Source organism: Hippoglossus stenolepis, chromosome 5, assembly GCF_022539355.2.
Source record: "Hippoglossus stenolepis isolate QCI-W04-F060 chromosome 5, HSTE1.2, whole genome shotgun sequence".
NCBI classification, from domain to species: domain Eukaryota; kingdom Metazoa; phylum Chordata; class Actinopteri; order Pleuronectiformes; family Pleuronectidae; genus Hippoglossus; species Hippoglossus stenolepis.
The window spans coordinates 20,946,950-20,967,040 of NC_061487.1; the positions used below are offsets into that span (position 1 = coordinate 20,946,950).

A 20,091-nucleotide genomic window follows, 5' to 3' on the forward strand; every position below is an offset into this window, starting at 1 on the left:
GCAGCTCGTGCCCTTGTGGCTCGTTGTGGCTGCGTGTTTGTTGACATCCTAAGGAGAGTTTTACTAGATGATATTCTGTCTGCCTCCCTGTAGAAAGCCTGTACTTATAGCCTATCATCATTACGGCTGATGGTCGCTAACAACACCGAATGGCAAAATCATTTTTTTCTCTGTCTCCTCGTCGTCATGTTTTTTCTCTTGATAGTTTTCTCCTCCAGTTAAAGCAGTGAAGTGTAAGCATGTGAGAGGAGGAGGTGAGAGAGGCTGTTGGGAGGAGAATGGAGGAGTGGAAATGGGAAGGGGTAAAATGGGTATGGAAATGGAGGAGGAGGATGGAGAATGGAAGCAGTAGGTTGGTCTTTGGTGCTTGAGTTGGGGGAATGGGCTGATGGCTGTGAGGGGAAGTGTATTGAAAGAAAGTTGGGAAAAGGGAAGCAAATAGGGAAGTAAAATGGTGAAGAGAAGATTAAGAGGGGAACTAAGCCAACAAGGCCACTATGACCTCACATACAGTCATGTGGAAAAATAAGAAGTAAAATGACCAGAGATGAGATGCTATTAAGACTATTGGTCTCTCTTATCCTGAAAAGGGCACAGACGACTGTTTTAAAATAAATTTTGCACAACCACGGCACCATGTGTAGACGCCTGACGTGCTTTGGGTTTTTAATATCTACGCCGCCCCTTCACTCCGATGGTTCTCTGACAGCTTATCTGTTTATGCCGTCTTGTGGCTCTGCTGCTCGTCCTATCGTCACCCAGTCGAACTCCTCTGGATTAGGAGCAAACGCTGGGTTGCACACACAGATTTGTCACAACAAAGCAAATAGTTTGTTTATTGCAGATCGAGCCATCATTGTAATCCCACTTTTTTTTAGTCACTGCATTACATGCGACAACGCGTTGCTGTGTTGCTCAAAACCCCAGAGGAAGAGATAGAAAGGCCCCAGGTGACACAGGGACTGATCTTGAATGAGCCGCCACTAGAGAGGAAAATCGTTAAAAATCATCAGGAAAAATAGTTTCTTCACAATTTCAATCCAGTTTAGTTACAATGTGTTATTATTGCTGCAAGGGGGCACTTGTTGTACTCGAGTTATCCAAGTGAACTTTACAAAATCATGACAAGAATGTAAGAACATATCAGACCAACAGTTACATCGTGTCTCCAAGAAAACAGCACGTAAGCGTGCCCTGTGGGATGTTCTTATAAAAGGTTTAAAAAGTATTTTATCACATATTACTCACCAAAAGTTACTGTGTGTATCTTTGAAGTCCAAAAACATATTGTGGATTTCGATTAAACATTTTAAAAAGATGCTTGCTGTCTCCTCTTCACTTTATTCTTCACTCAAGATTACGAACTGTGACTAATACAATTAGGACAGTATGGACTTGTGTTCTACAATTACCAGTTATCATTTTCTTGTTATCAACAAAATAAAATAATCTGAGTGAAGTTTACTGACAAGTAGGTTTTAAACATACAAGAAACTTACTTTGATGTTACGTAGAAAAGTAGAGTGAAAGATAAAGCAAATTAAGAAGCAGGTACGGTACTTCACGGAGACAGATAGAGACAGAAACCTCTAAAGTACAAGAGCAATAAATGAAAAGTTACACAATAAGATAAAAATAAAAAAATGAAAATGAATCTTTCTCCCTTGCAAAGGGGATGAAAAGAATTCTTTAAATCACGTTTAAAGACTTTTATCTTGACGTCAAACGAATGACAATTCACATGTTGTACGTTGCTACTTTAAAGATAAAGAGACAGAAACTCAACAGAATAATATTACAGCAAAATTCTTATCTCTTATTCACCAATAACTTGCTTTGTACAAAAAAAAGTACTTAAACAGACCAATTTCATTACACAGCAAAATAAAGTGAAAAAAGACAACTTTATCTTTCTTGCCCCTAATTGCTATTAAAACTAAATGAACCCTGTTGGCTAATAGACGATTGTGCCTAACACATTCGAAGTCAGCAGTCAGAATGTTGCGCTCTTTTGCTAACGTGATAGAATATTAGCCTAAAGCATTTTTAGTGGATGTGCTTGGTCTTTCTCTAATTGGGTCAACAGAAGCCTGAAAAGTTACAAAAGGAAAGATAGGAGGAGGAGGATGACACAGAGGTGCGCCGCTGGCTAAATGGCTGATTTTCAACTGGCAGTGACGGTTAAAAACTCCACTTACAGTAATGGTAACAGAATGTTTTCAGTACTTCATGAAAATGGAAAAAAAACAGGCGCTGTTTTCAGTCCATGTTAATATTCCAAAAATACATTTGAGCCATTAGTATTAGTTTCAAGTGCTCTGGCCAATTAGAGCCGCATGACATAAGCATGTTGTTAAACACGGTGTAAGTCACTATGTGTCACCAGTTTATTTTCCTCGGGCTGGGGAATTTAGTTCCAAACCCGCTCATCACCATAAACATGTCTGGGATATTATAGGGATGCGAGCCCCAAGAGGACGGACCCAGTGCAACCTTCGATAAAACACAACATATCCGCGTGCTACGTGCAAATGATCACAGGCAATTAAGAGCTCGGTGTGAGATTGCAAGAATCATGTTTAACAGCCCCACTGGGGTGTAAACCTCACTCAGACAGCACACAGACACACACACACATGTGCCCTGTAAATTAAACTGAGCAGCGTCGTAAGAGCTTAGCGAGCCCTGTGCCACACATCAGCGTAGATGCGTAATAAATATCAATATCTGCTTCCGTTTATTGGTATGTGGATGACTATAATAATCATTATAGTGGCCCTCCATTGGTATTTGTTGTTTTTATTTTTCTACTTTATTACTCCTTTTTCCCCCTGTCTACTTTTAACTACACTTTCCTGTGTTCCATATGGACCGACATGTACAGTGCGCTGCTTCCTGTCCTGCAGAAACAAACTTTGCAAGCACTATATTTTGGAAAAGGCATATCCTCCGAGATCTGCATGCAGCCAAGTTGTGACACACAGCTCCCCCCCAATTCTAGGAAGAGAAAAACTGCGGCTATTCAACCTCAACGCAGCCGTTGACTTCGCTTAACAGCTTCCGCTCCCGCATGACATATTAGATATCCCCACCGCAAGGCCTGCTGCGTGTGCAAGATTACAGTGGCAAAGTGCAGCCTAATGTGTCAGAGAGGCAGTTTAATGTCCCATTATGGATACCAGGCTCCTGACAAACTGTAAAGCATCCAGATGCAATTTGTCCCCTTGATGCTGTTGGTAGATAAATATCCTGCTGCCCTCTCTCTCTCTCTTTTTGTGCATGGGTCTCTTGAGATTGGGCTCCCTGTGTTTTACATGTGATTGGCCTGTGATAACACAATGTGTGTGCCATGTCTTTTTGATAGTGATTTATTGTGCGTTTTTTGCATCTGAGGCTGAAAGTTTGAGGCGTGTACTTAGATATTTATGATTCTGTTGAGAGTGTTGCTCTCTGATAGGGACCTGGGAAGATCAGGGTGTTACCTCTCTAATGGTTTTAATAGCTAATCATGTTTGAACGCTGCCTGAAACACCGGCTGCAGTCTTGGCTGATGTCACACCAAATTATTGAATGTTCTCCAGGCTCTGCTTTCTGGTTCCTGTGTTGAAATAAAAGTTGCAAGTTGACCTTCTGTCCCATTTAAACTCCAGCCACAAGTGATTTTTGACTTTCAGCAGTGTTGCCGGGAGACACATTATTTTTTAAAACCTCTATCAGGCGTTTTGACAAAGAACTCTAAACGGAACAGAGGCAGGATTATACGCACACGCACTTTGGAGATGCCCAGAAGAAGAGTCTCACACCGGTGGCCCATGAGCGGATCAGTGAATGTTTGTTCCTTCCTCATGTGCTTTGACAGTATTATTCAAAAGACTCGGGCGTCCAGCGTCTCAGCCAAATGATGGTTGTGTGAACTGATAAAGGCTTTAGCCCGGGGAGAACTGTTTTAGATGCTATCTGTGTTTTGTTTCAATTATAGCTGGGATCACAGACACTGCCAGTGACCAGCTGACAGCTAATCCCTCAGGACAGGAAACGAGTTGCACAGCAGCTGATGTCGTCGGAGGTTAAACGTCCCTTCTTCTCGATGAGGCGTTCTTCACAGGCAGACACATCCAGCTGTTGTTCCTCCGTCCTTTTGTTTCGTTCGTCTACGTGTACGATTATAGAAAAGACAGATATAGTAGAAGTCAGCGTATGTGTGTGATGTCCGTGTTGCCTCCCTCAGCCTTGATAGGCACAGCAAGAGCCGCCCCCCCGCCCCGGGAAGAGATGTTTAATATGCGATAAAGTGCGAAAAACAACTTCGCTTTTGAACAGTCACTCGTCAAAATTGAGATTTTAACCTCCGACACAGCAACAGCATGTGGGATATGAGAAGTGGTGCACGTTAAGGAGGGAGATGTCGTCCGCTGGATGTTTTACCCCTCGCTGTGTTTCGTGGTAATGAATGGCAGCTAATGACCCCCACCTCTGCTGCTGGCTCCCCTTGACGCCCCGTGCTTCGCCGCTGTGCTGGTGGCTGTCTGGGAGATGAGAGGAGAGGGATGAGGGGGTGAAGAGGTAGGGAGAGGGGAAGGGAGAAGGAAGGAAGGACACACCAGGGGGCTGTCACACCTCGTACAAGCCCCAGCGCTGAGGTGGGAGTTTCAGCATGGACGGATCAAACGGAGAGGTGTTGCAGAGAGGAAGGGGGGGGCGTCAGTAACACGTTAAGATGCTGTGTTGTTCACAGTTGCGTTGCACGGATGTGGGTACGATCCAGAGCCACAGGTGCTTGGTAGACCTTGAAGCCCGCCTTTCACTTCTCCTCATTTCCAACCAGTTGCCATAACTATGATGTGTTATTTCATGCTTCATTAACTGCTTTATGTTTCTGTCTCATGATCTTTCAGCCACAGGGATCTGAAGCCAGAGAACCTGTTGCTAGATGAAAAGAACAACATCAGGATAGCAGACTTTGGCATGGCCTCCCTTCAGGTCGGAGACAGTCTGCTGGAAACCAGCTGTGGGTAAGTAATATGCAAAACACTGTAACGCAAACCTTGTCTGGTGCAACGTCTGCCTCACATCGTCATACACAAAAAGATGTCAGCCCTAAACATGCCTGAGTGAATTATTCAATGAGAAATCAACGAAAATGTTGAAAAAGGCCTCACAGTGTTAAAGAAAGTGAAAAGAAAATCCTGGATTTGCCCCCTAATCATCAATAAATCGATAAATTTATTATTTCCCGACCCATACCGCGTCCTTCCAGCAGGTTTTGTGCGTAATCCTACTCACTAACAAACAATCAAATGCAGATGAAAACCTGACCTCTATTGGCGGAGGAAATGTAGATAATGCTTAGACTGACAGTTAATATATGTCATAGTTGGGGTGAGCAGGTGGGGTTTCTGGTAGATGCAGCAGAGACGGACAGAGAGGAAAAGAAGAAGAAGAAGAAGAAGAGGAGGAGTGGATCTATCGAGCCCTCCGCAAGGTGCCGTGTTCTCGAAGCCTCTGTTATCGTGCAGTGTTGATCTCCTGAGGAGAGGCAGTCGGCGTCTCTCACAGATTGTGCTGTCTGGCTGTGAGCAGGGGCCAGGGCCATGGCCGCACTTTACGGCTCTCCATCTCCTCATATCAGGCTCTGGGTTTTATGATCTGGCAGTCACGACCACGCCAGGCCCATCAATCCCACAACGACTGCAATGAATTCCGCTCGCAGGAAAAGTCACTTTCAAAGTCTTTCGTATATGGTCATTCATGTTGTGGGAGTGTTTTCTTTTATTTATTTAACCCTGAAGTGTAGTGAGCGGCGTACAGTGTCGCATTCGTCAATAAAAGCAGCTCATTTGATCATGGTTTACTTTTGGTACTTTTAGTACTGGGTTCATAAAGTTTGTGACGACATGGATTAACAAGAGGTTTTTACTGCAGCACAGAAACTTTCATCTCACTCTTACCTAATTTCAAACTTCAGTGTGATTTCAATATGAAGGCATGTAATAATAATAATAGATATACATCAAGCAAATTGACATTGTTTTTATTATTGATTATTACAATCTGCCAGGGAGGCATTTTGACATAATTTCCAAGGGAATAATTCATGGATCTTGATTTTAAAAAACAAATTTAGGGGACTGATATTAATGAGCTCCAAATAAAAATCTGGAACTAGCAGATTTACAGTAAAAGTGGTGTCATATGGGGACAAACAGGGCTTCAAACCTGTAATGATGACACTAAGTCAAACCAAAGTGTGAGGGCCCTTTGCATATTGTATTCTCTTGCAGGTTGGTGGTGCTCTGGGAGAATCTTTGCTCTGTGGTTATACATGACACTGTTCACAGGGCCGAGGGTTATATTGGGCCCCGTGACATCTGTCCCCAGCTCAGACCTGATTCTGTCCAGATTATACCTCCAAATCAGCTGCAGCTGAAATTACACACACTCGCATACACGCAATTCACCCAACACGCATGCGCACATGGAGCTGGCGAGGCTTAGCTCATCCCTGACCCCCCCGAGACCCTTTGTCCCCTGCCTGTTTGGTCGTCTCTGTGGCTGTCGCTGTCTGTCTCGGACACCCTCACTCATGCGTTCAATTCAATTCAGTTTTATTTCACCAAATGACAGCATATCTTCAGGCGTTTTACATGCACGACTGCTCATTTAACCATTCAAACACATAAGCAAACAGTTGAAACTGCATCATTTTTTCCGAACAGTCGCACAGAGCCTTGACTCATGACTCATCTGTGGAGATCAGGCCGAACTGAGAGCAGCTTGCAAAGCTATTTGCAAGTAAAATGTGCACAACTGAGTCATTCTGCAGCCGGGATGACCACACTGAAGTGTTTCCTGTTTCCTAGAAAGGCCACATAATGCGGCAGCTCTCACTTCGCTTTTTGCAGTTGTACCTATATCTGATAGCATTCTGCTTCTGAGTGTTTGTGCTAAAGGATCCCGGGGCAGTGCATTTGCTCAGTCCCCTGCGTCCATTTACAAAGTGCTAAAGGCACTTGTTGCAGGTGGGAACACAGCGTTGTCTTTCACAGATGCAAGCACTGACACACACACACACACACACACACACACACACACGCTATGCACACACACTCCCACACACAACCAAGTAGTTCTGTTTTCTTTCCACTCAGCGCCATATCCACTTCTGCTTTCGTCAGAGTCTCACAGGAATGTGGAAGCTCTGTGTGCATTTGTGTGTCATGACCTAATACATGTAGACGTGCCATACACTGTGTGTGTGTGTGTGGCTATTGATTATTCATGCTCTTCTGACTGTCCCATCTCTAAGTGTAGATATGACACTTTTTAATTAAATGCATTTATCTGGCCCCCTCTCACTATGCAGCAGTCTGACAGAAATGTATTCCATTTGCCACGGGTAATGGAGCTGAGTGAAGCTGAGACTCGCCTCAGGTGGAGTAGGGGGAGCCCCGGAGCACATACATAAATACATGCAGACACACAGATCTATAGATGAGCAGAGGCATTGACAGGCACATACAAATGTGGATGCAGTGACGCAGGCACACAACCGACTTCTCCGTCTCCTTCTGGCCGCACGAGCCCATCAGCGGCGAGTTCATCATCGCTCGCTGTTTAGTTCCGTTACACTGATTGATGGAAGGAAATTATCTTGTGTGCAGAGAGTAGCTACACAAATCTGGCTCAACAAGATGGATTTTCATGAAGATGAGCAGCAGGAGCTCGTATCTATTGACTCCACGATACGCTTCTTGCAAACTCTTTGCTTTGGAGGGCCTGTTTGAACTGATAGTCCAGAGATTTCTTGGATATAGCGCTGACACTAACACTGATAAGGTCTTCCAGTATAAAGACAGCCTTTTTGTGCGTCTGTATCATTTTTGTCTCTGTGCTACCTTTGTTTGTTTTTTCTTCACTCTCAATAGAGAAAGTTTCTATCTCATTGGTGTTGGGGTGAGAGAGAGTAACTGAGCTTATAGCAATCAGCAAGAAAAGACTAATGTTATGGTCAGAGAGAAGGGGCTCTTTTTATATCATAGTCTATCATTTTAAATCATGGTGTGAGCAGCAAGATATGTTTTGTCATTGCATGGGCTTACATATGAGACCAGCATTTTAATGGTTTCACCTAAGAAACATTTAAATGAGCTTCATTTGCAAGTTTAAAGTCCGAAACTGTAAAAGTGACCTGCAGTTGTTGAGCAGCGGAGTAATGACCGGCTGCAGGACGGCCGTCTGATCGACAATGTCCCTTACGTTGATTAGTCCCAGCCGCCGATGATACAGAGCACAAGTTTATTCCAATTTTATTAATAGTGAACGTACCGCATGTCCAAATTGCACCAAACTCAACATCGTACTTCCTCTGGCCTTTAACAATACACATGCCAAGTGTGATGGCCATCAGATGAACGGTTCCCAAGATATGCGAGCCACATACAGACAAACAGATATCTGGAATTATTAAATGGACAGATGTTTTCCTATTTAAAATTTGCTGTATATTGCATGTGACTGTCATTTTGAAATAGGATTTTGACAAATTAGAATTCAGCTCAAAGCAGAAAGGTGTGTGATGCTCGTGCTCCAGTCTTCACTCTCACCCTGTGTTTGCCACCCGAAGCTTCTGCAAATAATGAGTCTATATTCACGCTGGCTCTGGCTCGTGGCTCTCATGAGGCATAACTAGTGCAAATCTCAGGCTTGTTGTTTTTATTTATTTATTTTTCAGTCCTGCTCATCTGCATAATGCGCTATGACACTTGCAATCAGGAAGGACGTATTTGCATAGGCTCGCATTTGAACTTCCCCCTGTTGACACGGTGGCAGCGATTGTTATCGGCCAGTATTTTGACAGCCTCGGGAAGCCAAGCCGTCAGAGTTGGTATTCATGAATGCCCAGGACAGCAGCCGGGCTAATGGGCGCCATGTTTACAGAGTTCAGATAGTCTCTCATTACTGTAGAACCAAATACTCTGCTGTTAAATAAGACGAAGCAGGAGAAGGGAGGTGGAAGACACATCACCGGGGGTAAGAGGTTTGGGGAGACAGGTGCATGGTTTTGTTTTCTCTCTGCTGTCACATGAGAGGCAAAGAGACGTACAGAAAGAAAATGCAGTCTAATTTATTTGATTATAAATTGATGCAAAGCTCTTATCGCCCTATCTGATGATGAGAGCTACTGAATTTGGAAAATGCGACAACATCAGAGCACAAGGGAAAGTTCCACCGCGCACATTAAAGAATAACACTCCGCACTCATCCAGAGCCATTGGCTTACGGAGCAGCCATTGTGAGGGAGCTCCATAAATCTTCATACGATATTGATGTGTCAATCTAGTCATTGGGTTTACTGTCAGCCCATCCAGGTGCTGTAAAGATTAGTGGGTCTGTTCGCTGTCTGCTGTGAGAGGATGCCCTTGAGTGAGCAAGCAGGAGGACATCCAAACACCCTCAGGATATCTAAACTCCCAGAGCACATCTTGATCTATGTTTGCCGGAGACATTTATTATCCGCCTTTATTGTTCTTCTCACATTAACATACAGCGTGGGACTGTTTAATGTTTGCTGTGTCAGGATTGTATAACCCTGTTTCACTTTGCAGTACATGGATACGACCTCAGATAACCCAGATATGTTTCTTTCTTTGAGTTTTTTTTCCTTAAATCATTCACTGTTTGCTCTTTCCTGTGTTTTCCCCACAGATCTCCACACTACGCCTGCCCAGAGGTCATCAGGGTAAATCATTTTTTACACATTTTTAAGATTGTTTCTACTCCACTTGCTACTTTTTTCATATCCCTCCATGTTATTTTATTTAACTCTAACACTCTGTCCGAACCCGCCAACACTCTCTTGTCCTCAGGGAGAGAAGTATGACGGGAGGAAAGCAGACGTCTGGAGCTGTGGGGTCATTCTATTTGCCCTGTTGGTGGTGAGTGTCCGCTTGTTCCTCACTAACTGAAAGTGATTATGCCGGCGTTCGGTTTAAAGGTCTACAGTGGAATGTGGCATAGTCAGATTTTACCATGAAGTGTTCCCAGCCCTTTGTAAATGTGTGTTTAGCCTTTATAATGTGGCTCAGAAGGTCGGCACTTCGATCCCAGTCTCCTCCATTCAGTGTGCTGAAGTGTCCTCGGGTGTCAGCTCCTGCCGACTGTGCCACTAGTGTGTGATTGATATGTGATAGAGAAAGTGCTGCACATAGATGCACTGTAAGAATGGTAATGAACTGTAAAGCTCTTTGAGCTTATCTAGTCATCAAGACTAGAAAAGCTCTATATAATTACAGACAATTTAATATTAACACCAGCTGTACTGAATCAATGGAGGAAAGTAGGTGCACTTAAAAAGCAAAAGTTAGAAAAACTCACAAATTCAAGGCAACTTACTCCAATCAATTATTTTATTTTTTAACTAAAACTCTTTTCATAATTTTTTCTTAAAGGATTACAAAAACTTCTAATTTTGAGTTCAACATACTAAGAACTTTGTACCAACTTTTAGCATTTGTCCTATACTGCCATCCAGTTTCTGGGTTTCCTCATTAGCTGTCTACTCGTAATTCATAAAGCATGTGAATTGATGGAGCCAGGGATCAAACTACTGACTACCGTTATCTGATTAGTCGTCATCACATATATGGAATTACCAAATAAAGTTGTTACCGTACAAAATTTTGTGCCAAGGTCGCCTCAACAAGACAAAACAAAACTCAGGAGGTTGTGTCAACAAACTGCATGCTCCATCAACTAATTGGTTAATTGGTCATAACTTAATTCAAGCAATTGGATCAACCAACAGTATGCTTCATCATTAAATCAAATTTACTTGGTGTTTACATAACTTAACCTTGTCAAAGCAACAAGATGACTCATTGAAGTTAAGTTGAGTCAACAAATTGTTTATAGTGTACTTCACTGTAAAGATTTAACATGTAGTCATACAAAAACTGTTCTGTAGACACTCTGGCAAAACACCCCTTGAAAACTGGTGGTAGACTAAACTCAACTTTAAGGGAGCTCCAGACTTTCCAAACCAACTTTACACAAGAAACCTAATAAAGTCAGTGGAAGCTAATACTTTAAGTTTATGATGCCATTACACACTTTTTTCAACCTATTTAATGATTTTATTTAAGTGAACAATTTCAAGTTTCTACAGTCTGACAGGACAGTCGTGGTTTTGTACACTGTCTGTTGACTCGAGGTTGACCTCAGTTCAATAAGAAGAAGGTGGGTGTGTTCTTGAAGCCGCCACAGACCCTCAAGCGTAAACTGAGGGCTCAGGGATTTCAGTCCAACATCTTGAACATTTAGAGGGTCTTACCTGAAAGATGTTGCAGAGGCGCCCTCGAGCTGTATAATAATACACAACAGAAGATCAGAGAATGGAATCATCTCTTTATTCATTATCCTGTATCCACACACAGCGACGTATCCGTAATCAGGTCTATTCTCCAGCTACATTATGGCTGTGGTTTTCCAGCCGTGCAGCCCCGGAGCTTTGTCTCATCAACAGCAGCTGTACTGTAGTTCCAACACACTCCGGCTCCATGAATAATTCATCCAGCCAAACTGAAACAAGAGAGCACAAAATGAATACCAACGCTGACAGGGCAGCTCTCGGCCACAGGCCTTGTGTATTTGTATTTGTTTTTGCCTCTTTCTCCCTCTCTCCATCTCTTTCCGTCCTATATGTGTTTACTTTAGTTAAGGACAGTTCTCCCGTGTTGCATGAACCTGATATTTTTTCCCGTCGTCTCCTGCCGCGGCCGCACTTCTCTCGCTCCAAACAAAAAGTTTTTCCGCCGTCAGTGTTTGACTGCTGATGAATATTGTCTTACTCCTGTTTTGTCCCGCTGTCTGGCTGCTAGACAACCATTTGTCTGATTGTGGGAGGCACGAATACTCCCCATCAGTTAGACTGCGCTCAGATCATCCGTTACACAAGCCGACCGTCTTTTTTCTCCTCTCTCTGCCTCTCTTCATTTCTCAGATTATCTTTCCGTCTTTCCTCTGTCTCTCCCCCCTCCATCTTGTCTTCTGGTGGGGGCTTGTCATTCATCAAACAGCCACATCTGTGAGGTGTCAGCTCGCTCTGATGAATGACTCAGATGAGAGAATGCTAAATGAATGAGGTAAATGAGAAAGCTGGGTAATTATTAGAAAAAGCCCCACTTTCAGTTTACCGCTGTTTATTATTTATTTTGCCGGCTGAGGGCAGAACGCTCTAATTGGAGAGTTGAACAAGTCGAGAATGCCTCTTCTTTAACTCGTGCAGGATTAAGAATCAAAATGTGGTTTTGTTTCTTCCAGAGAGCCTTGTTAGTAATTCATATTCTTTTCTTTTCTCCCCTCAAACGAGTGAAGTCTTATTTTCTGCTGTGATGCCGTACACTCTTACCTTTATACTTTTTGGGTTTTTTTGTTCCTACACCTGCAGTACATCTTCACCGTTTCCAATTTCTTTCCCCTTTTCTCTCTGTTCTTGCCCTCGTCTCTCCAGGGTGCCCTGCCGTTTGATGATGACAACCTGAGGAATCTTCTGGAGAAGGTGAAGTTGGGAGTGTTTCACATGCCACACTTCATTCCGCCAGACTGTCAGAACCTGCTCCGCGGCATGATTGAAGTGGATGCTACCAAAAGACTAACGGTCAGTGCAAGAGACTGGACCATTACCACTATGTTCATGTACTGACGTGGGCTTTTGGTTTCGGGCTGATTTTCGATGTTTTAAAATGATAAAAACAGTTTTCAGGCAAGGCCCTGTGTGTGTGTGTGTGTGTGTGTGTGTGTGTGTGTGTGTGTGTGTGTGTGTGTGTGTGTGTGTGTGTGTGTGTGTGTGTGTGTGTGTGTGTGTGTGTGTGTGTGTGTGTGTGTGTACTCTTGTACAGCTATCTTTGTGAGGACCAGTTTTAGTCTATGACCAATAGAGTGAGGACATTTTGGGAAAGTGAGGACCTTTTGGCCGGTCCTCACTTTGTTTGGGGGTTAAGACTTGGTTTTAGGGTTAGAATTAGGTTTAGGTTAAGGGTTAGGGTTAGGCATTTAGTTTTGATGGTTAGGGGCTAGGGAAAGCATTATGCCAGTGTCCTCACTAAGACAACTGTACAAACGCGTGTGTATATATGTGTGTGTACTCGCTTTTGTTTCCTCTTTCGGAGATTTTTCTGTACAAACACTGACCTTGTGAGGACGAGTAGACCTCATGGGGACTAAAACTCAGTCCTAATGGGTGAAAACATAATTTCTGAGGTCCTGGTTAAGGTCAGGGGTAAGATGTGGATTTTGGTTAGGTAAAGGTTTTGGCATGAATTGGTTAATGTTAGAGATACAGTTTTGGTTTGGCTGTCCACACGTATGGAAGTAAATGCAAGCTCCTAATAAGGATAGCTTCGCAAACCTGTGTGTGTGTGTGTGTGTGTGTGTGTGAGTGTGTGTGTGTGTGTGTGTGTGGTGTGTGTGTGTGTGTGTGTGTGTGTGTGTGTGAGAGTGAGAGTGATGAGGCCTGAATTCTATCTGTACTCCATATTTTGTATTCATAGTCCAGAACCAGCCGGCTTTATTAAAAATGTTGTAGAAGCAGCAAAACACATTTAGATGTTATTTCAGACAATATTCAGAACCCAGACATGTCAGGTTTGGGTTAACAGAGGAAAATCATTATTTTGCAAATTCACAGCAAGCTGGGGAAACTTGCAACGCTTGAAGCTGAGAGCAAGATGCCATAGATACACTTTCAAACTAAAGTGGCTAATACCAAGTCGACACCGGGGGAAAGCCAACCACTGTCGTTTTGTCTGTTTCTCTCTCCCCTCCCTTGTTTTCCAAATGTGTGTTTCCTCATCCTCAATTCCGTTCGGGTTCCTCCTCAAGTACGGGGTGTGAATTCAGCAGAGGACTGTTGTTTGTGTACTCTCCCTCTGCACTCATCACAATGCCAGGCCCCTTCTGCACAGCAACTGATCACCTTGGCAAGGTGGCTGCAGAACTCAGAGATGTGAAGGGCAGAGAGTCAGGATAGGGAGAGAGAGAGAGATGGAAATGTAAATAATGAAAGTGCAGCCATAGAGCTCAGAAGTACAGACTTCACAGTAAGAGGGAGCTGCCCTTTGTTCTTGTCCTGCTTTTCACATTCAAACAATGCACATGGATACAGACACGCTTGTAAGTTAGTGTAGCTGCACACACAAAAACTAGATAAAAGATATTGCAGGCATACTGTGTGCACACACCTCTCCAGGTATCTTTGTAGATCAATGCATTTAACAAATTTATGGTCATGGACTGACAAATGTCTTTCCACTTCCTGTAAGTGGAAGCTGCTGCTCCATTCCTTACAGCTTAGCTTATCTTTCACAGACTCTGCTCAGACTTGGTATTAACATCCGTCCTGAGAGATCCGATCACAAGTGTACCACGTTTAGTTTGTCTGTTCACACCCGGGAATAAAATGTGACCAGTTGTGATCGGATTCCTCACTATGGATGTTAATACCAGATCTGGACAGGGTCACGGTGTGTGAATGATTTAAACTTATATGAATTTGAAAGACCCAACTGCAAGCTTGTTAGAAAGCTACAAAGGAAGAGATGCAGCGGCACTAACAACCTAAAGGTAAAGCCTGTGTTGAAACATCAGCCAAAGACCCCACCTCTTTGGTATGCTGTATGTACACTATATGCCTTCTTTTTTTTTTCTGTGCTCTCTGCCTGACGAGGACAGGTCACCCTGAGATCCCCTAGATATGTCCACCAGCCTCCAGCGCTGTCCTCCACAAAGCGTTACACACAGTCAGAGCTGCTGGGAGAGAATATGCTACCTGTCTGCCCCTCTCTCTCAGGCACGAGCGCCGCAAACAGAGCTGTGGGGATGTGCTCTAACCTTAAAGAAAGTCAAATAGCCCCGTTACATTGAGCATTGTTGGAGTTTAGCGGTGATCGCCCAGTCCTGGATGAAGTACATTAAAGGGCGTCGTAGAAGAACATGTTCTTTTGCACTGGATTATTTGTAATGATGTTGACAGTAGCTCACTGAATAAAATCAATAGGGTAATCAAACCATAACTACTCGCTGTATTTCAGTATGTCTATTGTCACCATCTGTTAATTAGATTTTGTTTGTAGATGCACACACACACAAAGCCGAGGCCCCCGCAGAGTCGGAGTGGGAGGGCATGTACCCGGGTTTAAGGGGCTTAGCTGCGTAAAAGCCTTTCTCCTCATTTCCTGTCTGTGTAGTCGGGGCCCCGGAGGCGCCCGGAACAACCACCTCAACAGTCATCTCATCTCCGCCATTGAAATCAACACAGACACCCTGGAAAGATCTTCTTCCTCGTGATCCCAGGCTAATGAAGAGGATTGGCCAGCTTATTATATTAAAGAGCGGCTCATCACAGACAGATGATACCCCCACAGGCACGGCACAGATAAATTACCAAGGTTGCTGGAATGAAAATATAGTGAGTGTGTGTGTGTGTGTGTGTGTGTGTGTGTGTGTGTGTGTGTGTGTGTGTGTGTGTGTGTGTGTGTGTGTGTGTGTGTGTGTGTGTGTGTGTGTGTGTGTGTGTGTGTGTGTGTGTGTGTGTGTGTATGTGTGTGTCAAATAAAATTGACCTCATTCACACGTAACTGCGGTTAATTTGGACAAATGGAATGAAACTCTTAGTTTCCATCATCGTGACCCTCCAGACTTCCATTTAATAATCTTGTTGCGTAGCGTCTCTGGATCGCTTTACTTTTTTCCCCCTGATGTGCAGGCACTTCAGTGATCCCTCTGCCACAGCTCGCTCACTGTCGCTGCCTCACAACCATGACCACGAAGGTAGAGAGCGGTAGTTACAGAAAGTGAGGTTTAAAATTATTTAAAGGCTCGAAGCTCTTTAGACAATTTTAGGTTTGCATGAAAAACAAACAATTAATTCTTCTTTTAAGCCAAGTTATGCAGAGAGTCAGAGGTTGCAGAAACTCCAGTTACTGTTCGGCTACTTTTCTTTAGCAGGACTTCCTCTGGTGTTACCTTTTTCATTTCTATGATTGGGTTTAGTTACTGTCTTTTTCATGTGACCCAACTATTGACGTTAGGCTATATCCATGTTATTATTTTTGGATTTCGCATTAATATAACCAATTCAAGTACTTAGATGTTGGAACATTTCCCCCATTGTCCCACCCACTCTCATGTGTCTCCTTTTACCTAAACAAACAGCAGCACAGTATGAATGAGACACAAACACAGAATTAGATTTATGCCTCACCCAGATAAATACATACATGTACAGACACTCGTACGCACTCCTCGCCGATCTCCTGCCGCAGCAACTTTCCCGTCTGCCTGAGCGAAAGCAGCCGGAATTGCTACTGTCACATTTAGAGACTGATTGATGTGATACTGCATTTCAAACCACATCACTTTCAAGCCTGCCTGTGATATCGGTCTCTTGCCTCCAGGCCTTCAATAAAAGTCAGAGAGAGTAGGTCACCCACCGGCCTGTATCTGACAGTCAGGGTGTCTCTGTCAATACCGTGACCTCTGTGGAAGCAGACAGGATTCACCTACACTCAGTAGCCCGCCCGTCTCTCGCAACTGTACCGACTTCACACGGAGGCATTTATCAGCGCTAAAGCGTAGAGGTCGATCCTCCGGGACGGCGAACGCGTCGAGGCGTTGCCGTCGACACACACTCAAGAACTGTGCCCTCTAAATAAGTGACGATAATTAGAGCTGCTATGTGCATCTCGTGTGCTTCCACAGCAACAGCAGGAGCAAATTAAAAAGTCCCAGCAGTGACATTGATCCTGTTTTCCTCTGTGGGCAGTTAAAGCACTGCGGAGTCATTCTAATAGACATCTTCCCTCGTTGCTTGCTGTTTCTGTCTCTTTCTGTTTTTCCCTTCTTGGGGGAAAAGGACCATGTCGACAGGGTTGGTGACTATTATAGATAGGTCTTGAAATTCTGCACCAATCAGGCACCGGTTCCTACACGGCTGATTCCTAGTGAACCGAAACACGACGCAGATTTCAGTGCCTCATTTATACCTGAGCTTTGAGCTGAAATAGATGCCCTGCTTACAGGCGACATAAACATCACCGCATGTGCCTATTTAACGTTACATTTAACTCTGGTGCAACACACTCTGGCAGCAGAAACTGAAACTGTTATTTAGTGTTAAATTCTTGTAGTTGCTTTAAGTTTTATAAATAATGTGATTTTGTCTCGTAAAATTTTGTAAGTTTTGCACTTGTAAATTTAAATGTAAGTATACTTCAAACTGTTAACATATATGTGTAACAGTTATGTTAAATTTTGTCAAAAAAAAAAAGAAGGCATTCCTATCATTGCCAGTATCTGTCCCGGCACCTGTACCATTTCAAAAGTATTGATTTAGCCTTGGAATCAGAAAAAAATCCACATGATACCTACAGTAACCCTATGGTGACAAAGTGTGATGATAAGAGGAGTCGGTGTGTTTGTGAGAGTAATACTAATAGTAAGGGATATATTGGGCAACTTTGGGCTTTCCCACACAAAAGATGACCAGTATGAAGGAAACACGTGTTATCTTTGGTCATGGCTCCAAAGTGGGGGATCCTGTGTTGCACTGTTAGAAAGTTCCAAAGACGGCTGTTGTCATAGACCAAAAATGTATGATGGTGTCCCAGCTACGACCTGTGTCTACCAACCAGCCAATAGAAATGCTGCATGAAATGGCGCACCACAACACTGTTAACCACTCCAGCTCATAAAGTCTGTCACCAGCTCTATTAGATTCATGTTGCACAGTGTTGCTCGCAATCAACTTCTAACCCTGCTGAAATCTCACAGTCTGCCGGCGCCTTAATAGTCGTGGAGAGTGAGAATGGGAGATTCCCTTTAGACCAGAGGGCTCGGCAGGGTCAACAGCGTGTGTGTGTGTGGGGGGGGGATAATATCCTCTGTATATAACTCGGTGCTATCGCACTCTTTTTTTCCCCCAGTAATATCTTTCCCCATTGGCAGTATTAATATTTGAAGAGCTCATTATTTACCTCCACTTTTCAATCTGGCTGTATTGTCCTGTTGCGTAAGCTCGAGGTCTTTGTGACGCCGTGATGCACCGAGCGTTTCCACACACAGACTTTCTGAAGATTTTCTTATATTCAAAAAGACGATGAAATGATTCACATGAAGTCTGTGGACTGACTGTGTGTTTTCTCCTTTCTTTTACAGTTAGAACAGATCCAGAAGCACACATGGTACATGTAAGTATTTTTCCTTTCTTTTTACACCCTTCCCTTCTTCTCCTCCTCCTCCTCTTCCTCTCGTAGCCCGTTCTGCAGGACTTACAGACCTGAGGGGAGCCACCTCATGATAAACGACTTTCAGCTCCGGCGCTGTACACGAGAGTACCTTTGAGGGGGGCATGACTCCACTCTCGGGGATGTGGGGGTAAATTGGTAGTGCATGAAAGAGGACGTGCCACATATGGTAGGCTGAGCAGGGAGCAGGGGAGGAGGAGGAGAGAACGAGCAGGGATGAAGAGGAGAGGGTGAACCCACCTAACCTCAGTGTTCCCACCATTTAACTTTCATAACATAGCGTGCCCCCCCTTTTACAGCCAACATAAATCTTCTGAGGAAATTTGTAGCGCATGTCATTGTATTTGATGTCCGAATCCATTCATGTGTAGTTTTTTTTTTATATCCTCCCCCTAATTATCCCATTATCACCATTCAGAAGTTGCAGCGGACCCATTTAAAAGTCCTTTAAAGACAAGATTTTAAAGGCTTTTTTATTTTTTCATCCCCCTCTTTCCCAAAAGAAAAACCATGAATCATGGAGGCTGGAGTTTGTGAGTCCTGGAAGGAACGGAGTTATGGTTTCTGTCTTGTGCTGAACGATCATGCAAACAGGCAGCGAGACTGATAAAAGAAACAAGAGCAGACAGGAAGAGATGAGCTTGGAGAGAAGAGTAATGTTGTGTAACTGAGGAAGATGCCCGACTCTCTCTCTCTCTCTCTCTCTCTCTCTCTCTCTCTCTCTCGCTCTGTCTGGCTGAATGAATGAACGCATAAATTAATTAATGAATGAAAGAATGGGGATTTATTTGTTTCTTTGTGAGACAAATGCGGCTGCAGCTATTTCCCAGAAGCAACTAGTTAGCAGTTTGTGGCATTGAAACATGAGCGTCTGTCTATTCAGATCACACAAAACACAACTCAGATTGAGTCGTCCACTCCTATTGTTTGATTACTTTGTGTATTTCCTTTTTTCAGAAAAATACATGAGTTGCTAATACAATATCAATATTACAGTAATTACATAGTAATGTGATAGAGACGTAAACATATCGACATAATGCGAATAATATCGGAATACTCCAAACAGATTAATTCATTTATGGTTTATTTTGAGTATAATCTCATTCAGGTTAATGTGCTGTTTAGGTTTTTTTAATCAGACTATTGGCTTAATCTGATTCATTTCAGAATATTGGTGTCCATGTAAACGTAGCAGCTGAACAGAGCTTTGTCTTCACCAGGTTCTCTCATCATGAGCAGAGGACACACAAACACTTAGGGACCAGTTAATTAGGAAGCTACAACTAATACAATCTAATAAAAGAGTTCGGCAATAAATTCACCTTCATTAACATTATATATTTTGTTGAAGTTGCTGATTTACCTTTGCAGTCGTGTTGTTGGCTGTGGTTTGTTGTGAGGTTGGATTTTTATTGTAGGTCCAACACTTTCTATAAAACTTTGAACAAAACCAACCTCATAACTTTAATTACTGCAGGATTTATCACAGCACTGTTGCAAATAGGCTGCATTGTTTTAGAAAGGTGGACTAAATAAACTGGCATCTGAATCATGTGTTTACAGGAGTGACACTGAGGTCTTGTTTTTACTTTCGGTTTTATATACCTGCAGTGAAACAGGGATTGGAGGTTTTACATTTTACTGGGCTCACTGGAGGACGAAAAATAGATTCAGGCAAAGAAGGCTGAGGCAAACCTGTGTGTATATATCACACTGTGTATATTGTTTAAAAGAGTGTGTGTATATTGATCAAAATCGAAGATGCATATTCTGTTTCAAACAGAAAAGG

The 20,091-nt window shown here is 43.3% G+C and overlaps 1 protein-coding gene across 1 annotated transcript in view; it reads left to right on the top strand.

Annotated features, from left to right (window-relative positions):
- The window catches only part of brsk2a (BR serine/threonine kinase 2a), a 169,156-nt gene that overhangs the window by 126,720 nt on the left and 22,345 nt on the right, over positions 1-20,091 (top strand). Inside the window, exons 5-9 of the mRNA XM_035157922.2 lie at positions 4,896-5,012; positions 9,706-9,739; positions 9,867-9,935; positions 12,509-12,655; positions 18,211-18,242. Coding sequence (XP_035013813.2) covers positions 4,896-5,012; positions 9,706-9,739; positions 9,867-9,935; positions 12,509-12,655; positions 18,211-18,242 — 399 coding nt within the window. The remainder of the gene's footprint in view (positions 1-4,895; positions 5,013-9,705; positions 9,740-9,866; positions 9,936-12,508; positions 12,656-18,210; positions 18,243-20,091) is intronic.